Source organism: Macaca nemestrina, chromosome 12, assembly GCF_043159975.1.
Source record: "Macaca nemestrina isolate mMacNem1 chromosome 12, mMacNem.hap1, whole genome shotgun sequence".
Taxonomy (NCBI): domain Eukaryota; kingdom Metazoa; phylum Chordata; class Mammalia; order Primates; family Cercopithecidae; genus Macaca; species Macaca nemestrina.
In genome coordinates this window covers 73,656,511-73,673,326 of record NC_092136.1, presented here as the reverse complement: position 1 = coordinate 73,673,326, position 16,816 = coordinate 73,656,511, and the positions used below count along the sequence as shown (strand labels likewise).

At 42.2% G+C, this 16,816-nt stretch overlaps 2 protein-coding genes and 1 pseudogene across 4 annotated transcripts; 2 read left to right on the top strand and 1 right to left on the bottom strand.

The window, feature by feature from the left end:
- Positions 1 to 2,150: 2,150 nt before the first annotated feature.
- Positions 2,151 to 6,797, bottom strand: LIPT2-AS1 (LIPT2 antisense RNA 1). 2 transcript variants are annotated; one of them, XM_071075295.1, is made up of 2 exons: positions 6,660 to 6,797; positions 2,151 to 4,185 (listed from the first exon to the last, which is right to left on the bottom strand). In XM_071075295.1, exon 2 carries the CDS (start codon positions 3,803 to 3,805, stop codon positions 2,744 to 2,746), a length of 1,062 nt encoding a protein of 353 aa, XP_070931396.1. In that variant the 5' UTR covers positions 3,806 to 4,185; positions 6,660 to 6,797; the 3' UTR covers positions 2,151 to 2,743. The 2 variants fall into 2 exon arrangements, with proteins under 2 accessions (XP_070931396.1, XP_011717364.2); XM_011719062.3 differs by lacking the exon at positions 6,660 to 6,797 and adding an exon at positions 6,495 to 6,631.
- Positions 6,763 to 16,043, top strand: LOC105468740 (lipoyl(octanoyl) transferase 2). Of its 2 annotated transcripts, none has more exons than XM_011719061.3 (2): positions 6,763 to 7,228; positions 8,121 to 16,043. In XM_011719061.3, the coding sequence occupies exons 1-2, from the start codon at positions 6,763 to 6,765 to the stop codon at positions 8,348 to 8,350; spliced, it is 696 nt and encodes a 231-aa protein (XP_011717363.1). In that variant the 3' UTR covers positions 8,351 to 16,043. The 2 variants fall into 2 exon arrangements, with proteins under 2 accessions (XP_011717363.1, XP_024644561.1); XM_024788793.2 differs by having other exon boundaries at positions 6,763 to 7,266.
- Positions 14,599 to 16,043, top strand: LOC112424440 (probable ribosome biogenesis protein RLP24 pseudogene; annotated as a pseudogene).
- Positions 16,044 to 16,816: the final 773 nt, after the last annotated feature.

The following is a 16,816-nucleotide window of genomic DNA, read 5'->3' as shown; positions in this document are numbered from 1 at the left end:
ATGCAAATCAAAACCACCATGAGACACCATCTCATGCCAGTCAGAATGGTGATTATTAAAAGGTCAAAAAACAACAGATGCTGGTGAGGTTGCAGAGAAAAAGGAACGCTTTTATACTGTTGGTGGGAGTGTTAATTACTTCAATCATTGTGGAAGACAAGTATGGTGATTCTTCAAAGACCTAGAGGCAGAAATACCATTTGACCCAGCAATCCCATTACTGGGTATGTACCCAAAGGAGTATGAATCATTCTATTATAACGATACATGCACATGTATGTTCATTTGCACTATTCACAATAGCAAAAACATGGAATCAATCCAAATGCCCATCAATGATAGACTCGATAAAGAAAATGTGATACATATACATTATGGAATACTATGCAGCAATAAAAAGGAACAAGATCATGTCCTTTGCAGGGACATGGATGGAGCTGGAAGTCATTATTCTCAGCAAACTAATGCAGGAACAGAAAACCATACACCCCATGTTCACTTACAAGTGGGAGTTGAATGATGAGAACACATGGACACATGGGGTGGGGGAACAACACACACCAGGGCCTATCAGGGGTGGGGTGGGGAAACAGAGAGCATAAGGAAGAATAGTTAATGGATACTGGGCTTAATAACTAGGTTATGGAATGATCTGTGCAGCAAACCACCATGGCACAAGTTTACCTATGTAACAAACCTGCACATCTTGCACATGTACCCCTGAACTTAAAAGTTGAAGATTTAAAAATTCATCTTATGAAGCTAGTATTTCCCTTCTACTCAAATCAGGCAAAGAAGTACAAAAGAAAGAAAACTACAGGCAATAACCCTCATAAACTTAGATGCAAAAAATCTTCAATGAAATATTCGCAAATCAAATGCAAGAAAGCAGTAAAAGATTTATACAGCTGGGGTTTATTCCAGCTATGCAACGCTAGTCAACATTAAAAAAACAGTCAATGTAATGTACATATTAACGGGCTAAAGAAAAATCACATGATTCTATCAATCAGTACAGAAAAAGTTTTCTCAAATTTCAACACCATTCATGATAAAAACTCTGAGAAAAATTGCAGTAAAAGGAGAACTTCCTCAGCTTGATAAAAAGCAGCTACCAAAAACCTATAGCAAACATTATATTTAATGGTGAAAGACTTAATGCTTTCCCTCCAAGACTGGAAACAAAGCAAGGATGTCTGCTATTACTACTCTTATTCAACACAGTACTGAAGTTTTAGTCAGTGCTATAAGGCAAAAAAAGGGGGATTACAGGCATACATATCAGAAAGGAAGAAAATAGAACTGTCCCAATTTGCAGATGACATGATGGTCTCCATAGAAAATCCTAAAGAATCTACAAAAAACTCATAGGACTAATAAGTGAGTTTAGTAAAGAAGTAGGACCCAAGATAAATACACAAAAATCAACTGCATTTCTATATACTCGCAGTGGAAACAGAAATTTTAAATACCATTTACAATCACTCAAAAACGAGTGAAATACTTAGGTATAAATCTAACAAAACACACATAGGATTTGTATGCTGAAAGCTACAAACTGTTGATGAAACAAGTCAAAGAAGATCTAGATAAATGGTGAGAGATACTGTGTTCATGGACTGGAAGACCCAATGTAGCAAATATGTCAATTCTCCCCAAGTTGATAACAAACTTTAATGCAATTCCTATAAAAATCCCAAAAAGATTTTTATGTGGCCACCAATCCAGATCTACCAACAGTTTTTTGTTTTTGTTTTTGTTTTTGAGATGGAGTCTCGCTTTGTCGCCCAGGCTGGAGTGCAGTGGCGCAATCTTGGCTCACTGCAAGCTCCACCTCCTGGGTTCACACCATTCTCCCACCTCAGCCTCCAAAGTAGCTGGGACTACAGGCGCCCGCCTAACTTTGTTTTTGTATTTTTAGTAGAGATGGGGTTTCACCATGTTAGCCAGGATGGTCTCGATCTCCTGACCTTGTAATTCACCTGCCTCAGCCTCCTAAAGTGCTAGGATTACAGGCATGAGCCACTGTGCCCGGCTCCAACAGTATTTTTTAGACATACATATCGCTCTAAAATTTGTATGGAAAGGCAAAGGAACTAGAATAACTAAAACCATTTTGAGGAAAAAATAAAGTGGAATCAATCATGCTACCTGATTTCAAGATTTATTATATAGTTACAGCAATCAAGACTGCAGTGCAGGTTGAATATCCCTTATCTGAAATGCTTGGGACCAGAAGTGTTTCAGATTTTAGATTTTTTTTTTTAGTTTGAAATATTTATACATGCACAATGAGATAGCTTGAGGATAAGATCCAAGTTTAAACACAAAGTTCATTTATGTTTCATATACACTTTATACACATAGCCTGAAGGTAATTTTATACAATAATTTAAATAATTTTGGCATGAAACAAAGTGTGGATACACTGAACCATCAGAAAGCAAAGGTGTTAACATCTCCACCACCCATGTGGACGATCTGTGATTGTTTGGCATCACCATCATTCCTGATTCTGAATTTATACGCTACCAATAAGCAATCATTTTCTAACACTTATTCACACATAAGTACTTAACAGTAAAAAATATGACATACCAGTAATACAATGAAAAAAATAGTGTATTCAGGTTAAGTGAGCCAGCACAGTAGTGTCACCAGAATACCTGTATCAGCTGTTAAGCAACAATAACAAATAACAGTAGGCTTTTAGTTTCCAAGTACGATGCTATGCTTTAAGAGGTTACTGTACACTGTATTTTATTTTTAGGTGAGAAGAAGCATCAGAAGCAGTTGAGGGACCAAGAAGTGGATTCTGTAGAGAGGAAGCAGCATTCCTCTGGATGGATTTTTTAAATGTTTCTTTCAGAGTCATCTGCCTCATTAATGATGCTTTTTGTCTTAGAAGTCTCTCTTTGATTTTATAAACTGACATGATTTCTTGTTCTGTTATGAATGCATGCTGCTCTAGTCCTTTAATAAGCCCATCACACATTTTTACCATGTCATCTATAGGCACTTTTTCTGCAGTGTTAACATCATCTTCATTATCATTACTATCATGATCACCTTGATTCAGAACCATTTTTGTTACTTCACCATTGGACAATGAATGAACAACTGGAACCTCGTTATTACTGTTAAAAACATCTTTGATATCCTCTTCTTCCAGCTTACTGACAGTCTCTGGATGTATATTTTTTGTATACGTAAGGAGGTCAGACATTATTTTTTTCTCACTTGACATATAGAATCCTTCCAAGTTACCATCTTGTTCATCATCATTACTGAACTTGCCAGTAAACTTCTCTGCTGCTTCACGACCAGCAGATGCTTTATTGCCACAAATCTTTAAAAATTTAATGCCATGTCTCTTCTTAAATTTCTGCAACCAGCCTGTTGAATATTCACAGTTCCCCTCAATTTTTAGTTCATTGTGATAGATCTTTGCTTGTTTCATGATCAGCACACCATTAAGTGGCATGTGTTCACTGAGACGCTGACGGATCCACTCTTTCAATACACGATCAAGATCTTCATTTTTAGCTTTATGAAGTGTTTTTCTATTTTTCAATAGTATCTGCTCATCACTTTCAGCATAAAACTTCAATAGTTTATCCTTCTGTTTCTTCAGGTCATATATGGTGGTCATTCCAACACCATACTCTTCTGTAAGATGTTTCACACTTACACCACTGTCCAGTTTCTCCAACAACTTGACTTTCTGTGCTATAGATAAACATAAATGCTTCCTCTTTTTCTTATCACTGATATTCACAGGGGTATCTTCAGATATTTTTGACATTTTCAACAATATATTTACACCACACAGCAGAGAATAAGCAAAAAAATGCAGTGAGTAATGCACATAGGTCTTGGCCCCATATGGGGCATTTTGGGAAACGTGTTGTTGGTGTGTCCAGCCTGCACACAGGCCATTTAATTACCCTTTGTGGGGATGGGTAATTCCAGGTGTGAGCAGAAAAACTGCAGCAGAAAAGAGCTGGGAGGGTCTTTTCCCCTTGGGGATGTTGCATGAACTGTGTGTTGTGCACCTGTGTTTTCACTGCAACTCACGTAAGTTCAGGTATGAAATTTTCCACTGGTGGCGTAATGTCAGTACTCAAAAAGTTTAGGATTTTGGAGCATTTCAGATTTCAGATTTTTAGATTATGGATGCTCAACCTGTATTGGTAGAGGAATAAACACATAGATCAATGGAACAGAATACAGAAACTGGAAATAGGATCACACAAATATGTGCCACTGGTTTTGACAAAGCATAAAAGCAATTCAACGGAGGAAACATAGCCTTTTGAACAAATGGTGTTGGTGTAATGTAACATGCATATGCAAACAAACAAAAGAAGAAGAACAGCAACAGCAACCAAAGTTTTACACCTATTTAAAAAAATAACTCAAAATGTATCATAGACTTAAATGTAAAATAAAAAAATCTTTTAAAAAATAGACAGTAGAAGGTCTTCAGGATCTAGGGCTGGGCAAAGAGTTATTAAACCAAAAGCATCAATAAAAGGAAAAGTGGATAAACTGGACCTTATCACAATGACAAACTTTTGCTCTGCAAAGGATACAGTTAAGAGGATGAAAATACAAGCCATGCACTGTGAGAAACTATTTACAAAGCACATATTCGACAAAGGGCTAATATCTAGAATGTATAAAGATATCTAAAAACTCAACAGTACAAAAAACAATTAATCAGAAAATGGGCAAAAGACATGAACAGACATTTCATTGAAGGGAATATACACATGGTAAATAAGCACATGAAAAGATGTCTTACATCGTTAGTCAATAGGAAAATACAAATTAAAACCACAAGACACCACCACACACCTATTAGAATGGCTAAAATAAAAGCTAATGCTCGTGAGGATGCAGAGAAACTGGATCATTCATACACTGGTGGTGGGTATGTAAAATGGTACAGCCACTCTGGAAAGCATTTTGACAGTTTCTTAAAAAACAAAACATGTAACTACCATGCAACCCAGCAACTGCACTCCTGGACATTTATTCTGGAGAAGTGAAAACTTAAGTTCGTACAAAAACCTGTACACAAATGTCTACAGTACCTTTACTCAGAATATCTGAAAACTGGAAACAACCCAGGTGCTCTTCAGTGAGTGAACGGCTAAACTGCGGTACATTCATACTATGGACTACTACTCATCAATAAAAAGAAATGAAGTATTGATACATGCAACAACTTGGATAAGTCTCCAGAGAATTATGCTGAGTGAAAAAAAAATTCTAAAAGGTTGCATACTGTATGATTCCATCCATCTATACAACACAGACGTTCGCCAGGAATTAACAAGCAGTGTAACTACAAACAGCAACATGAGGGATCCTTGTGGTGATGAAAATATTCTGCATCTTGACTGTATCAATGTCAGTATCCTGGTTGTGATATTGTACTACAGTTTTGCAAGGTGTTTCCATTGGGGAAAGCTGGGTAAAGGATACACATAATCTGTCCGTATTATTGCTTACAACTGCATATGAGTCTCCAATTTTCTCAAATAAAACATCTGATTAAAATAGTACATATGTGATTTCTCTTGTCCAAACCCTGATAATTTGAACCCTTCATCAGACTGGAAAATTTCTCTTCTATTCCTAGTTAGCTGAGTCTTTTGGTCAGAAGAGGTGTTTATTTTTGCCAACAGATTTATCTGTATGTATTGAACATAATCATAGCTTTTATTTTAAAAAAGTTGTTTTATTATTTCTTCCAATGAAGGCTTTTCTCTTCTAACGTAAATTACGTTGTTTGATTTCAGAATGCAAAACCAACCTTGCATTCCTGGGATAAACCCTACTTCACCATGATGTATTAATCCTTTTATAAATTGCTGGATTTGATTTGCTAATATTTGCTTAGGATCTTTATGTCTATGTTTATGAAATGTTTTTCAGACACCTAGACAGTCATTCCCTCAGCTTCTGGAGTTGGTTGCTGATGATTCACAACTGAGTCCTTCTCTGGGGGCCCCCCTCCATCAAGGGAAGCAGTCTTGCCAAAAACAACAAACAAACAAAAAAAAAATCACAGTGCCTCTACAAGTGTAGCCTGTATCCATGACTGGTCAATGCAAGGATATGAGTTTCTGGCCCCCTTGCTTTAATGTGGAACTACTCTGAAGGGTCATCCTAGGCTCCAAGCATCCCTTGGGATTGGTAAAGGCCTCTGCTAAAACCGTTTTGCAGGCCAACTTCTCGCTCTGCCTACAAATTCCTCTTTCCTTCACTTTCTTACAGGTGCTGATCTTTAAGTTCTCCCTATCCCCACCAATAACCTTGTAGGCAAGCTAATCTCCCTCTTGCGACCCCCAGGGGCTCAACCCAGGACATACCATGTTACCGTTTTATTTTTCTTTTCATAGCACTTAACACCTTAGACGTGAAATAACTTTATTTACTTAATACTTAAATACTTATTGTCTGCTGTAAGAATGTAAGCTTACCAGGACAGAGCTTTCTCATACGCTATGCACCGCTGTATCAAGCGCCTAGGGCAGGGCCTGCAGAACATAGCAGGCACTAAATACTGGTTGTTGAATGAACCGAGGAGGCCGGCCTGCGCTGGGTCCTGGAATCACACATTCCCCCCTCCAGCTTTTAACACGCACCTGGGAGCCGCGGCTTGGGGCGTGCCCCTGAGTCCCCGCCCCTCATACCACGCCCCCAGGCCCAGGGAGAGGGCGGGGTCCCGCGGACGCAGCGGTGGGCACGATGCGGCAACCCGCGGTTCGGCTGTTGCGCCTGGGTCGGGTGCCGTACGCCGAGCTGCTGGGGCTGCAGGACCGCTGGCTGCGGCGGCTACAGGCCGAGCCAGGCACTGAAGCCTCGTCGGGGACTGAGGCGGGCGCGCTCCTGCTCTGCGAGCCCGCGGGGCCCGTGTACACGGCCGGGCTGCGCGGCGGTCTGACGCCCGAGGAAACTGCGCGGCTACGGGCCTTGGGCGCCGAGGTGCGCGTCACAGGCCGCGGTGGCCTGGCCACCTTCCACGGCCCGGGCCAGCTGCTTTGCCACCCGGTACTCGACCTGCGGCGTCTCGGTCTGCGCTTGCGCATGCACGTAGCGGCGCTGGAGGCGTGCGCCGTGCGCCTGTGCGAGCTCCAGGGCCTGCAGGACGCCCGCGCGCGGTCCCCACCCTACACCGGCGTCTGGCTGGACGATCGCAAGATCTGCGCGATCGGTGAGCGCCGCGGCGCAGGGCGGGACCTGAGAGCCGGGGTCGGAGCTTGAGGCCTGGGGGCGGGGTCTGACGGGGCTGGACCAATGGAGGTGAGGGTAGAACTCGGGCCGGGAGGAGGCGTATCTAACGCGGGCCTTGAATCACAGCTACCCGCTGCGTTTGAGTTTTTAAGACCTCTCCCGGATACCATATATTCAGAAGCAGAAGGCACGTTACATCATCTAGTCGAACACGCATTTCTGTGAATGGAGAGACAGGAGAAGTGGATTGCCAGGTTACTTCCAGCCAATCACAATGTCATGGCAATAAGGGTGCTAATTTTCAAACTTTTTTTATTTTAAGACGGAGTCTCGCTGTGTCTCCCAGGCTGGAGTGCAGTGACGCAACCTCGGCTCACTGCAAGCTCCGCCTCCCGGGTTCACGCCATTCTCCTGCATCAGTCTCCCGAGTAACTGGGACTACAGGCGCCCACCACCAGCCCGGCTAATTTTTTGTATTTTTAGTAGAGATGGGGTTTCACTGTGTTGGCCAGGATGGTCTCGATCTCATGACCTCGTGATCCGCGCGCCTCGGCCTCCCAAAGTGCTGGGATTACAGGCGTTAGCCACTGCGCCGGTCCCCAAACTTTTTTTTTTTTTTTTTTTTTTTTTAAGTATTGGAATCTGTTAAAAGACATTTCCTGGAATCCTCATGATGAGTGCAGCTGCCTTGAAGCCACGCACCCCTTCCTTTCATTTGTTTCCTTTTCCTATCTGTGCACAATTCCTTGTTTCTCCAGAAACAAAATTTGAAAACTAGTGATCTAGTCCAGTTCTCTCATCCCCCTGAGAGGGACCCCGAAGCCTGGAGAGTGGAGGGTATCTACTCTAAGACCCTTTGACTTGCCTTGCAGGAGTCCGCTGTGGAAGGCACATCACGTCCCACGGCCTGGCTCTCAACTGCTCTACGGACCTCACGTGGTTTGAGCACATTGTGCCCTGTGGACTGGTTGGGACAGGCGTCACTTCCTTGAGTAAGGAGCTCCAGAGGCACGTCACCGTGGATGAAGTAATGCCACCTTTCCTTGTGGCCTTTAAGGAGATCTACAAGTGCACACTGATCTCAGAGGACAGCCCCAACTGAAGAGTACTCATATTATAACAGCGAGGATGCTCGTGCCTTGGGAAGCACGAAGCCTGACTTGAGTCACCTACTGAAACACAGATTTTAGACCTGGCGTATCATTCACTGATCATGAAACTAAGGACATACCATGAGCTCTGAGCCACTGTTTTCATATGTATCCTGTTTTATTTATATCTAAATGTGACAACACTGAAAAGCAACACATGCTGTATAAAACAGCACTACTATTGACAGCAGTGTCTCAGCTTAGAGAAATTGAGATGTCATAGATTGTCATTTCTCTATTGTTACTTCCTCAATACTGTGTCTAACTGAGCAATTCTGGGCTCTAGTTCCCTCAATTTTGTGGAAATCAAATCTCTGAATGGCACAGGTGAAGGTGATATGATGTGGTGTTTTATTCTCAAGAGACCTGGGTTCTTTCTGCAATAAAGGGAAAAGGGAAGAACCTTCAAAGAATAAAATGGAATCTTACCTTCCTGGGTTTGATTCCCCAAGTTTGATAATTTAGCAGTTTTTAGTTGGGTTACCCTGAGCTAGGCCAAAGACTGGAGAAAGAACAAGAATAATTTCTCACACTGTACAAATGCCAAAGGTAGAAGTGAGTTTTTTTATATGAGACCTGTAAGTTTGTAAGGCTGCATATTATCTGTTGCTGTGTAACAAATCATCAAAACTTAGTGACTTAACAGTAAACATTAATTATCGTTTGTGGGTCAGGAATTTGGGGGAAGCTTAGCTGGGTGTTTGTAGGTTGGGGTCTCCCACGAACTTGCAGTTATGATGTCAGCTGCAGTTATTCAAAGACTTGGCTGGGCTCTAGGATTGGCACCCCATATGGTGCACTTGCTTGCCTGGTTGGTTGTGGTTGTTGACAAGAGGCCTCAGTTCCTCACCATGTGGACCTCTCTATAGGGCTGCTTGATAGTTCTCATGACAGGGCAACTGGCTTCCCCTAGAGCAAGTCATGCCAAAGAGAGACAATCTGGAAGCCACAATGTTTTTCATGACCCAGCCTCGGAAATCATACAGGCATTTCTGTAGTCTTCTAACAGATGAGCCCTGTTCAGTGTGGAAGGGACTTCACTAGGGCAACAAGAGGTGAGGATTATTAGGGGCCATCTTGAAGAATGCCTACCAAGCCTATTAAGAGTGGAAACAGCCTTGAATGAGAAGTCAGGGGACGCTGGTTCCAGTTCTGGCTCTGTGGAAAAGTCGTTTACTCTCTGGTCTTCAGTTTCTCCTTAAACCAGTGCTGTTCAACAGAAATACAATGCAAGCCACATTGTAATTTGACATTTTATAGGATCCATGTTAAAAAGGTAAAAGAAATGAGTGATGTTAATTCTTGTTTTCATCTCTTTACAACGAGGGGGTAGGAATAAACCTCTAAAGTCCTTTTCAGCTTGAATAATTGATATAAATTATTTGCATTAAAAAAAATCAGACCTCAGATGTAGGAGGATTTACCTTTCTTCCTAGAAGCCAGTGAGACCACAGAACCTTGGGAACTCAAAGGGACTTTACATGTGAGAATGGTCGGTCTAAGGCACCATCATGATGTGCCCAATGAGCACTTTTAAAACGTGGCTAGTCCAAAATGAGGTGTGCTATAAGTGTAAAATACACACTATATTTTGAAGACTCAGTATGAGAAAAGGAACGTGAAATATCTCAAGAAAACATTTATATTGCTTTATATTGATATTTTTGCATATTGGGTTAATTAAAATACTAAAATTAACATCATAGGCCGGGCGCGGTGGCTCAAGCCTGTAATCCCAGCACTTTGGGAGGCCGAGACGGGTGGATCACGAGGCCTGGAGATCGAGACTATCCTGGCTAACACGGTGAAACCCCGTCTCTACTAAAAAATACAAAAAACTAGCCGGGCGAGGTGGCGGGCGCCTGTAGTCCCAGCTACTCGGGAGGCTGAGGCAGGAGAATGGCGTGAACCCGGGAGGCGGAGCTTGCAGTGAGCTGAGATCCGGCCACTGCACTCCAGCCTGGGCGACAGAGCGAGACTCCGTCTCAAAAAAAAAAAAAAAAAAAAAAGAAATGAGGCCTCACTATGTTGCCCAAGCTGGTCTCAAACTCCTGGGCTCAAGGGATCCTTCTGCCTCAGCCTCACAAAGTGCTGGGATTACAGGTATGAGCCACCATGCCTGGCCTATGATGTTAATTTTAGTATTTTAATTAACCCAATATGCAAAAATATCAATATAAAGCAATATAAATGTTTTCTTGAGATATTTCACGTTCCTTTTCTCATACTGAGTCTTCAAAATATAGTGTGTATTTTACACTTATAGCACACCTCATTTTGGACTAGCCACATTTTAAAAGTGCTCATTGGGCACATCGTGATGGTGCCTTAGACCGACCATTCTCACATGTAAAGTCCCTTTGAGTTCCCAAGGTTCTGTGGTCTCACTGGCTTCTAGGAAGAAAGGTAAATCCTCCTACATCTGAGGTCTGATTTTTTTTAATGCAAATAATTTATATCAATTATTCAAGCTGAAAAGGACTTTAGAGGTTTATTCCTACCCCCTCGTTGTAAAGAGATGAAAACAAGAATTAGGAAAAACCTCAAAGTCAAAGTAAATTAATGCCAAAGCCGGCACTGAGTCTTAGGTATAAGCCCCTTTCTCATGCTCTTTTCCTGCTGTGCACACTGATTTAGAGCTTGGAACAAGAAGGTTTAAGTGTCATGGACATTCCATCAATATTAGTTGATTGATGGTTTATCACCTGTAATTTGGTCCATATTCTTCCTGGGCCTTAGTTTCCCATCCACAGGGCCACTGCTGCTGTTGTAGGGGTGTGGGAGTGAGGAGTCATTGATAATTACTTTGAGTTATTATTGCCGAAAAGGAAAATAATTATTCCAGGAAAAGTGGAGTTAGATTCTCATAGATGGAAGGCCATGCACAGTGTTTCTACCTATCTGATACTCAGCCTCCCTCTCTAGCAGCCCTAACAAATGACCATACAACTTGTTCTTGAATGCTTCCAGAGACTGGAAAAGAAATAGACATGTGCTCAGCACTTACGTATAGTGCCACATACAGTCATACTGTGTTAGCCTGTTAAGTACATGCTCTCATTTGACAGCCTGTTCCATTCTTCTGGACCATAGAGAATCTGTACACAGTTGTAGTGGCTGATTTGCTTGACCTTCCTGAACCTCAGTTTCATTACATGAAACAAGGATGGTGGTAAGAATTAGATGACATAATTATAGGTAAAGCATTGAGGGTAATGTTGGCCCAGAGTAAAACTTCAGTAAATCTTAACATTATTATTATCACCGTCTGTCCTCCATGAGCCTTCTCCAGGGAAATTATCCCCAGATCCTTTGAGTTCCCCTCAAGGCAATAGGCTCCGCAGGAGTAGAGCTGCTTCTGCCTTGTTTCCTTCTGCATCTCCAGCACGTAGCACTGGGCTTGACATACAGAAGGCTATTTGAACATACCGATTAAGGAGAATTGAACTGTTTAAACTCTTCTCCCAGCCTGCCCATCTGTCTGTGCACCAGCCCCAGCTCATGTGTGTCCCATTAGGTGCAGCACTCACGGCTGAGCACAGCAGTCTTGGTGTGGACAGACCAGCACAGAGTACAGGAAACTGTTGCTTCCTGTGCTGGACTTGGGGAACACAAACTGGCCCTCATGGTGCTGGCCTGCAGACGTGTTCTTTTTGGCTTACAGGATTTTATATATGTGTGTATGTATCTGGTTAAGTTTAGTAATTGCCAACATTTAAAAAATGGGAAATTGTCATGTAAAAATTTGGTTTTCTGGCTTCTCATGAAAATTGGAGAGATCTGGAAACACTGGGCCATTGGCCTGACAATTGGAAGCAGGTATTTTGTTGTTGTTGTTGTTTTGTGTGTGTGTGTGTGATAGAGTCTCACTCTGTTGCCCTGGGTTCAAGCGATTCTCCTGCCTCAGCCTCTCAAGTAGCTGGGATTACAGGCATCTGCCACCATGCCTAGCTAATTTTTGTATTTTTAGTAGAGATGGGGTTTCACCATGTTGGCCAGGCTGGTCTTGAACTCCTGGCCTCAAGTGATCCACCCGCCTCAGCCTCCCAAAGTGCTGGGATCACAGGCGTGAGCCACCATGCCCAGCCAGAAGCAGGTATGTTTTTAAAATTGCAATTTCCAGTTGGCTGCAGCACCTCTCCTCCCTTCCCCACTTGTTGACATTAGCTTTCTGGCCCCTGTAGGCATTTGAGTTGGTGACCCCTAATCTAGACATTTCCTTGTTCTGAGACACAGCAGAGTCTCGGTGGACCCATCATAGTATTGGTTTTACACCACAGTCATGGGGAGCCCTTTAAGAAAGGGCCATGACTTACTCATTCCTGTGTCCCTGGCCCCTGGCTCAGGGCCTGGCACAGTATAGACAGCAGAAAATGTATGATAGTTTTTAATCTTCACCAAATATTTCTGGCTCTCTGCTTTCTGGACACATGGCAGGATTGTGCTTTGTAGCCCCCACGTGGGTGAGTAGGGGCAAGGTCAAATTCTTCTGGTTAATTTATGAATGGAGGTGGCATGTCACTTCTGAGCTGGAGCATTGACTAGCTGGTGCCAGGCCTTTCAGAGTTTCCCTCTGGAACAGTGACCAACAACGTTGAAGATGGTGGCTGCTTCCTGAGGGACTGCAATGATCAGAGCCCCCTGCTGATGATGGACATGCATTGGAGTTCAGTCACATATATGTCACAGCACAACCTAGCCTGCTATAACTAACATAATTGTTTATATTAATCAGAACTCTTATATTTGTAAGTGTAGAAAGCCAATTCTAACATGAGCCAAAAAAATAACAAGGGTGGGGGTTATTGGAAAAGGTACTAGAGTCTCACAGAATCCAAGAGTAAGGCAGCAGCTGAAGAAGAGAACGGGAGTGTGAAGCCCTTTAGGAACTCAGGTAGTCTTTTCCCTCCCACTCTCTGTCATGTTTTGTGGCATGTGTTTGCTTCATTTTGTCTTGCTTCAGTTCAGCTTTCTCTATTTCCCAGGCCACATGGTGGAACATGGCTGCTGCTGCTTCTGCCACTGCGGCTGCTATCCATGAATGTTGGGGTAGAATCAAAGTTTCTTGCTTGAGCAGCTGGGTGGATGGATGCTAAAGATACTGCTGGGTTGGAGAACACCAGATAAGGACCAAGTTTGGAGAGAAAGATGATGAATTCAGTTTTTGATAAATCAAGTTTGAGATACTCATGGGAGAGGCAAGCAGAGAGAGCCAAGAGGCAGTTGGGTCTGGAGAATGAGTGGGATGAGTGAAGGTTTAGGTGTAGAAGCTCTAAGAGAGGAGAGCAGAGGACTGTTAAGTGTGAGACACAGGCTGTGTGAGGCACGGGCTGGCAAGGAGGAGTAGGCCAAGTAGACTGAGAAGTAGAGAATAAGTGGTGCAGGGGCACAGAATGGGACAACGTGACTGTCTCATCCTCTGGCAGTCTCTTTCTCCGGCAACCCAACAAGATAGGCAAGGTTATTTTATGGATGAGAAAACCAAGGCTCCGAGAGGTCAAGTGCCTTGTGAGAGAGGTCATGCTGTTGATAAGGGCAAGGTGAGTCTGGGCTTCCAGTGCGGGCTCTGAAGGGTGAGTGAGGCAGGCCTGCAGGAGGAGCCCCCAGTAACAGGTGGTGAGTGGGTAGGCAAAGCGGGAGGATATAGAACAGGAGGCCAGAGTTAGGCTGAGGTCTAGCTGTGGCATCAGGTCAGGCTACTGCTGTGGGTTCCTGGCTCTCCTTCCTGCTTGGACAGATCCCACCTCTGGTTTCCCACTGGGGCCCTTCCTTAAGGAAGGAAGCTGAGCATATGAAGGAGGATATTTAACACCCTGACTTTCCTCCTTTGAAAAAGCCTCTTCTTGTTTGTTCAGAGTCTTTTCCTCAAAATAAACAGATTGTCCAGAGTCTGGTGAATGAGTGCTGAGGGTGAGGACGTGACCAACTGCAGTTACTAGTCCAGTGTCTCGTTCCCCCCTGAGGCTGGCAGGAAACTGAACAGAGCCAGCTCTGGCAGCATGACCAGGTATCAGGCACCTCGCTTTGTGTAAAAATCGCTCTTTGACAGTGTCTCCTTATGTTGTCCAGGCTGGTCTCGAACTCCTGGGCTCAAGAGATCCTCCTGTCTCGGCCTCCCGAAGTGCTAAGTAGGATTACAGGTGTGAGCCACCACACCTGGCTGTAAAAATGTACTTATTCTCCAGCCTCTTTTGTATAAATCGTAGTAAGGGATGGGACTAATGATGTTATCTGTGAAAATAGCCACCATTTACCCATAAGACAAAACTTGGGGCCCATCTACCCTGACCACATCATGATGTTCATCTGCAGCTGTTGCAAGGTGTTCAGATTATATAAATACAAATGGCATAAAAACTTTAAAAGAAGTGCAATTCTCGAAAATTGGACTAAAGCATTCTGTAAAGCAACGGATAATAATGAGCTTACAGTGGATAATTCATTTGAATTTGAAAAATACAGAAATGAGCCTGTCAAATACCAGCAAGAACTATGAAATAAAACTACTGATGCAATGAAGACAGTTGGAAAGATCAAACAAATGCCAACCTAAATTTATAATGAACAAATTGAAGAAAAATAAAGGACTATAGAAAGCTCAGGACATCAAAGAAGTCAGGCAAAACTCATCTTATCTTGACCCCTCTTTCAGGCAAAGGAAAGCAGCTGGAAGAAAAGATGATACAACCGTTACAACAGGATGCAGACATGAAAGAGGCTTCCTAAAAATCTCATTGTCTATAACCATTTATATATTTACATTCGAAAATCTCCTTTGGAGACTTAGAAACTCTAAATTATTGACTTATTTTTTGTATAAGATCACTCAAATGAAAGGTGATTAAAAATCATCTACATTGCTGTCTACAAAACATCAGATAATATGGATGTTAGATTGCATCTCATTGTTAAGTCTTTACCGATAGATATGTTTGTAAATACAGAAATGAAATGTGGACATAAAATGGTTATGCTATTTGGTTAATGGTACTAGGCAACATTTCTGTAATTAATGACATTCAAAAATTTATGGCTAGTGATATATATAAAGTAAAATTTTCTTTGCAGTAAAATATGCCCTTTATTGTTATAGAAGGGAGGATATAAGGAATCAACAGTTTGTATGAGAATAGCTCAAATAGTATCTTTTATTTTGATTTTAATATTTCTTATTTTGGTTTATTAGCATCTTAGAACAAAATGGCCTTATATAATGAAGCCTATTATGCTGGACTGTTTTGACCTGTTTTAATTGTTCTGACAGATAGTTGGGGATGAAAGCCGAATAGCATTTGCCTGAAATGACTGACACTATATAATTTCTGCTTTGGCAATACTCAGTTCTAACTTGTGATTCCTGGTAGAACAGACTTTTTTTTTTTTTGAGCCTAGCAATGATCTAGAAGCAGATGTTATCTCAGTGCCTTTTAAAATTTGTTGTGTGGTTTTCTTTTAAAAAGCCATACAATAATTTTGGAAAACAATGTATGGGTAGAACATCTGTCTGTAATTTGCACGCAAAACCACTTTTAATGGGTACAAAGTTAAATTAGGAGGAATACGTTCAGATGTCCTATTGCACAGTAGGGTGACAATAGTTAATGCATTGAATGTTCTTGCTACAAATAAATGATAAATGTTTGAGTTGATGGGTGTGCTAATTACACTGATTTGATTGATACACATTGTATGTGAAACAGTACATATGCCATAAATATTTACAATTATGTTTCAGTTTAACTTTTTTTTTTTTTTTTTTTTTTTTTGAGACGGAGTCTCGCTCTGTCGCCCAGGCTGGAGTGCAGTGGCCGGATCTCAGCTCACTGCAAGCTCCGCCTCCCGGGTTCACTCCATTCTCCTGCCTCAGCCTCCCGAGTAGCTGGGACTACAGGCGTCCGCCACATCGCCCGGCTAGTTTTTTGTATTTTTTAGTAGAGACGGGGTTTCACCGTGTTAGCCAGGATGGTCTCGATCTCCTGACCTCGTGATCCACCCGTCTCGGCCTCCCAAAGTGCTGGGATTACAGGCTTGAGCCACCGCGCCCGGCCTCAGTTTAACTTTTTAAAAAACATTTCTAATGTAAAAAGTATCTCTCAAACTGTAGGTTAACTTCTTGATTTATATTTAAATATGAATCTTAAGCAAAATAGTGAAAATAACCATCTTGATTTAGTGTTTTTGTCCCATATGTGAATTGTATATACTTAGAGGACAATAAAATCAACTGAGCTGTAAGCTTAGAATAGGACTGAGGGGTAATTTTGCACAGCAGCTTTACAAATGGTACATTGTTACATTGATGCTTCAAAACTCTCTCTCTCTCTCTCTCTCTCTCTCTCTCTCTCTCTCTCTCAGTAAATGGCTAAAGGGATTAGTACTTTACCTTTGGAGGTCCTCAAAGCATTATTTGGAGTTCA

Excerpts from the sequence above, each read along its gene's own strand:
- LOC105468740 (XM_011719061.3), top strand. The coding sequence starts at position 6,763 with ATGCGGCAACCCGCGGTTCGGCTGTTGCGCCTGGGTCGGGTGCCGTAC. Across the intron at positions 7,229-8,120 it reads TCGCAAGATCTGCGCGATCG|GAGTCCGCTGTGGAAGGCAC; the intron begins GTGAGCGCCGCG and ends CTTGCCTTGCAG.
- LIPT2-AS1 (XM_071075295.1), bottom strand. The coding sequence starts at position 3,805 with ATGTCAAAAATATCTGAAGATACCCCTGTGAATATCAGTGATAAGAAA.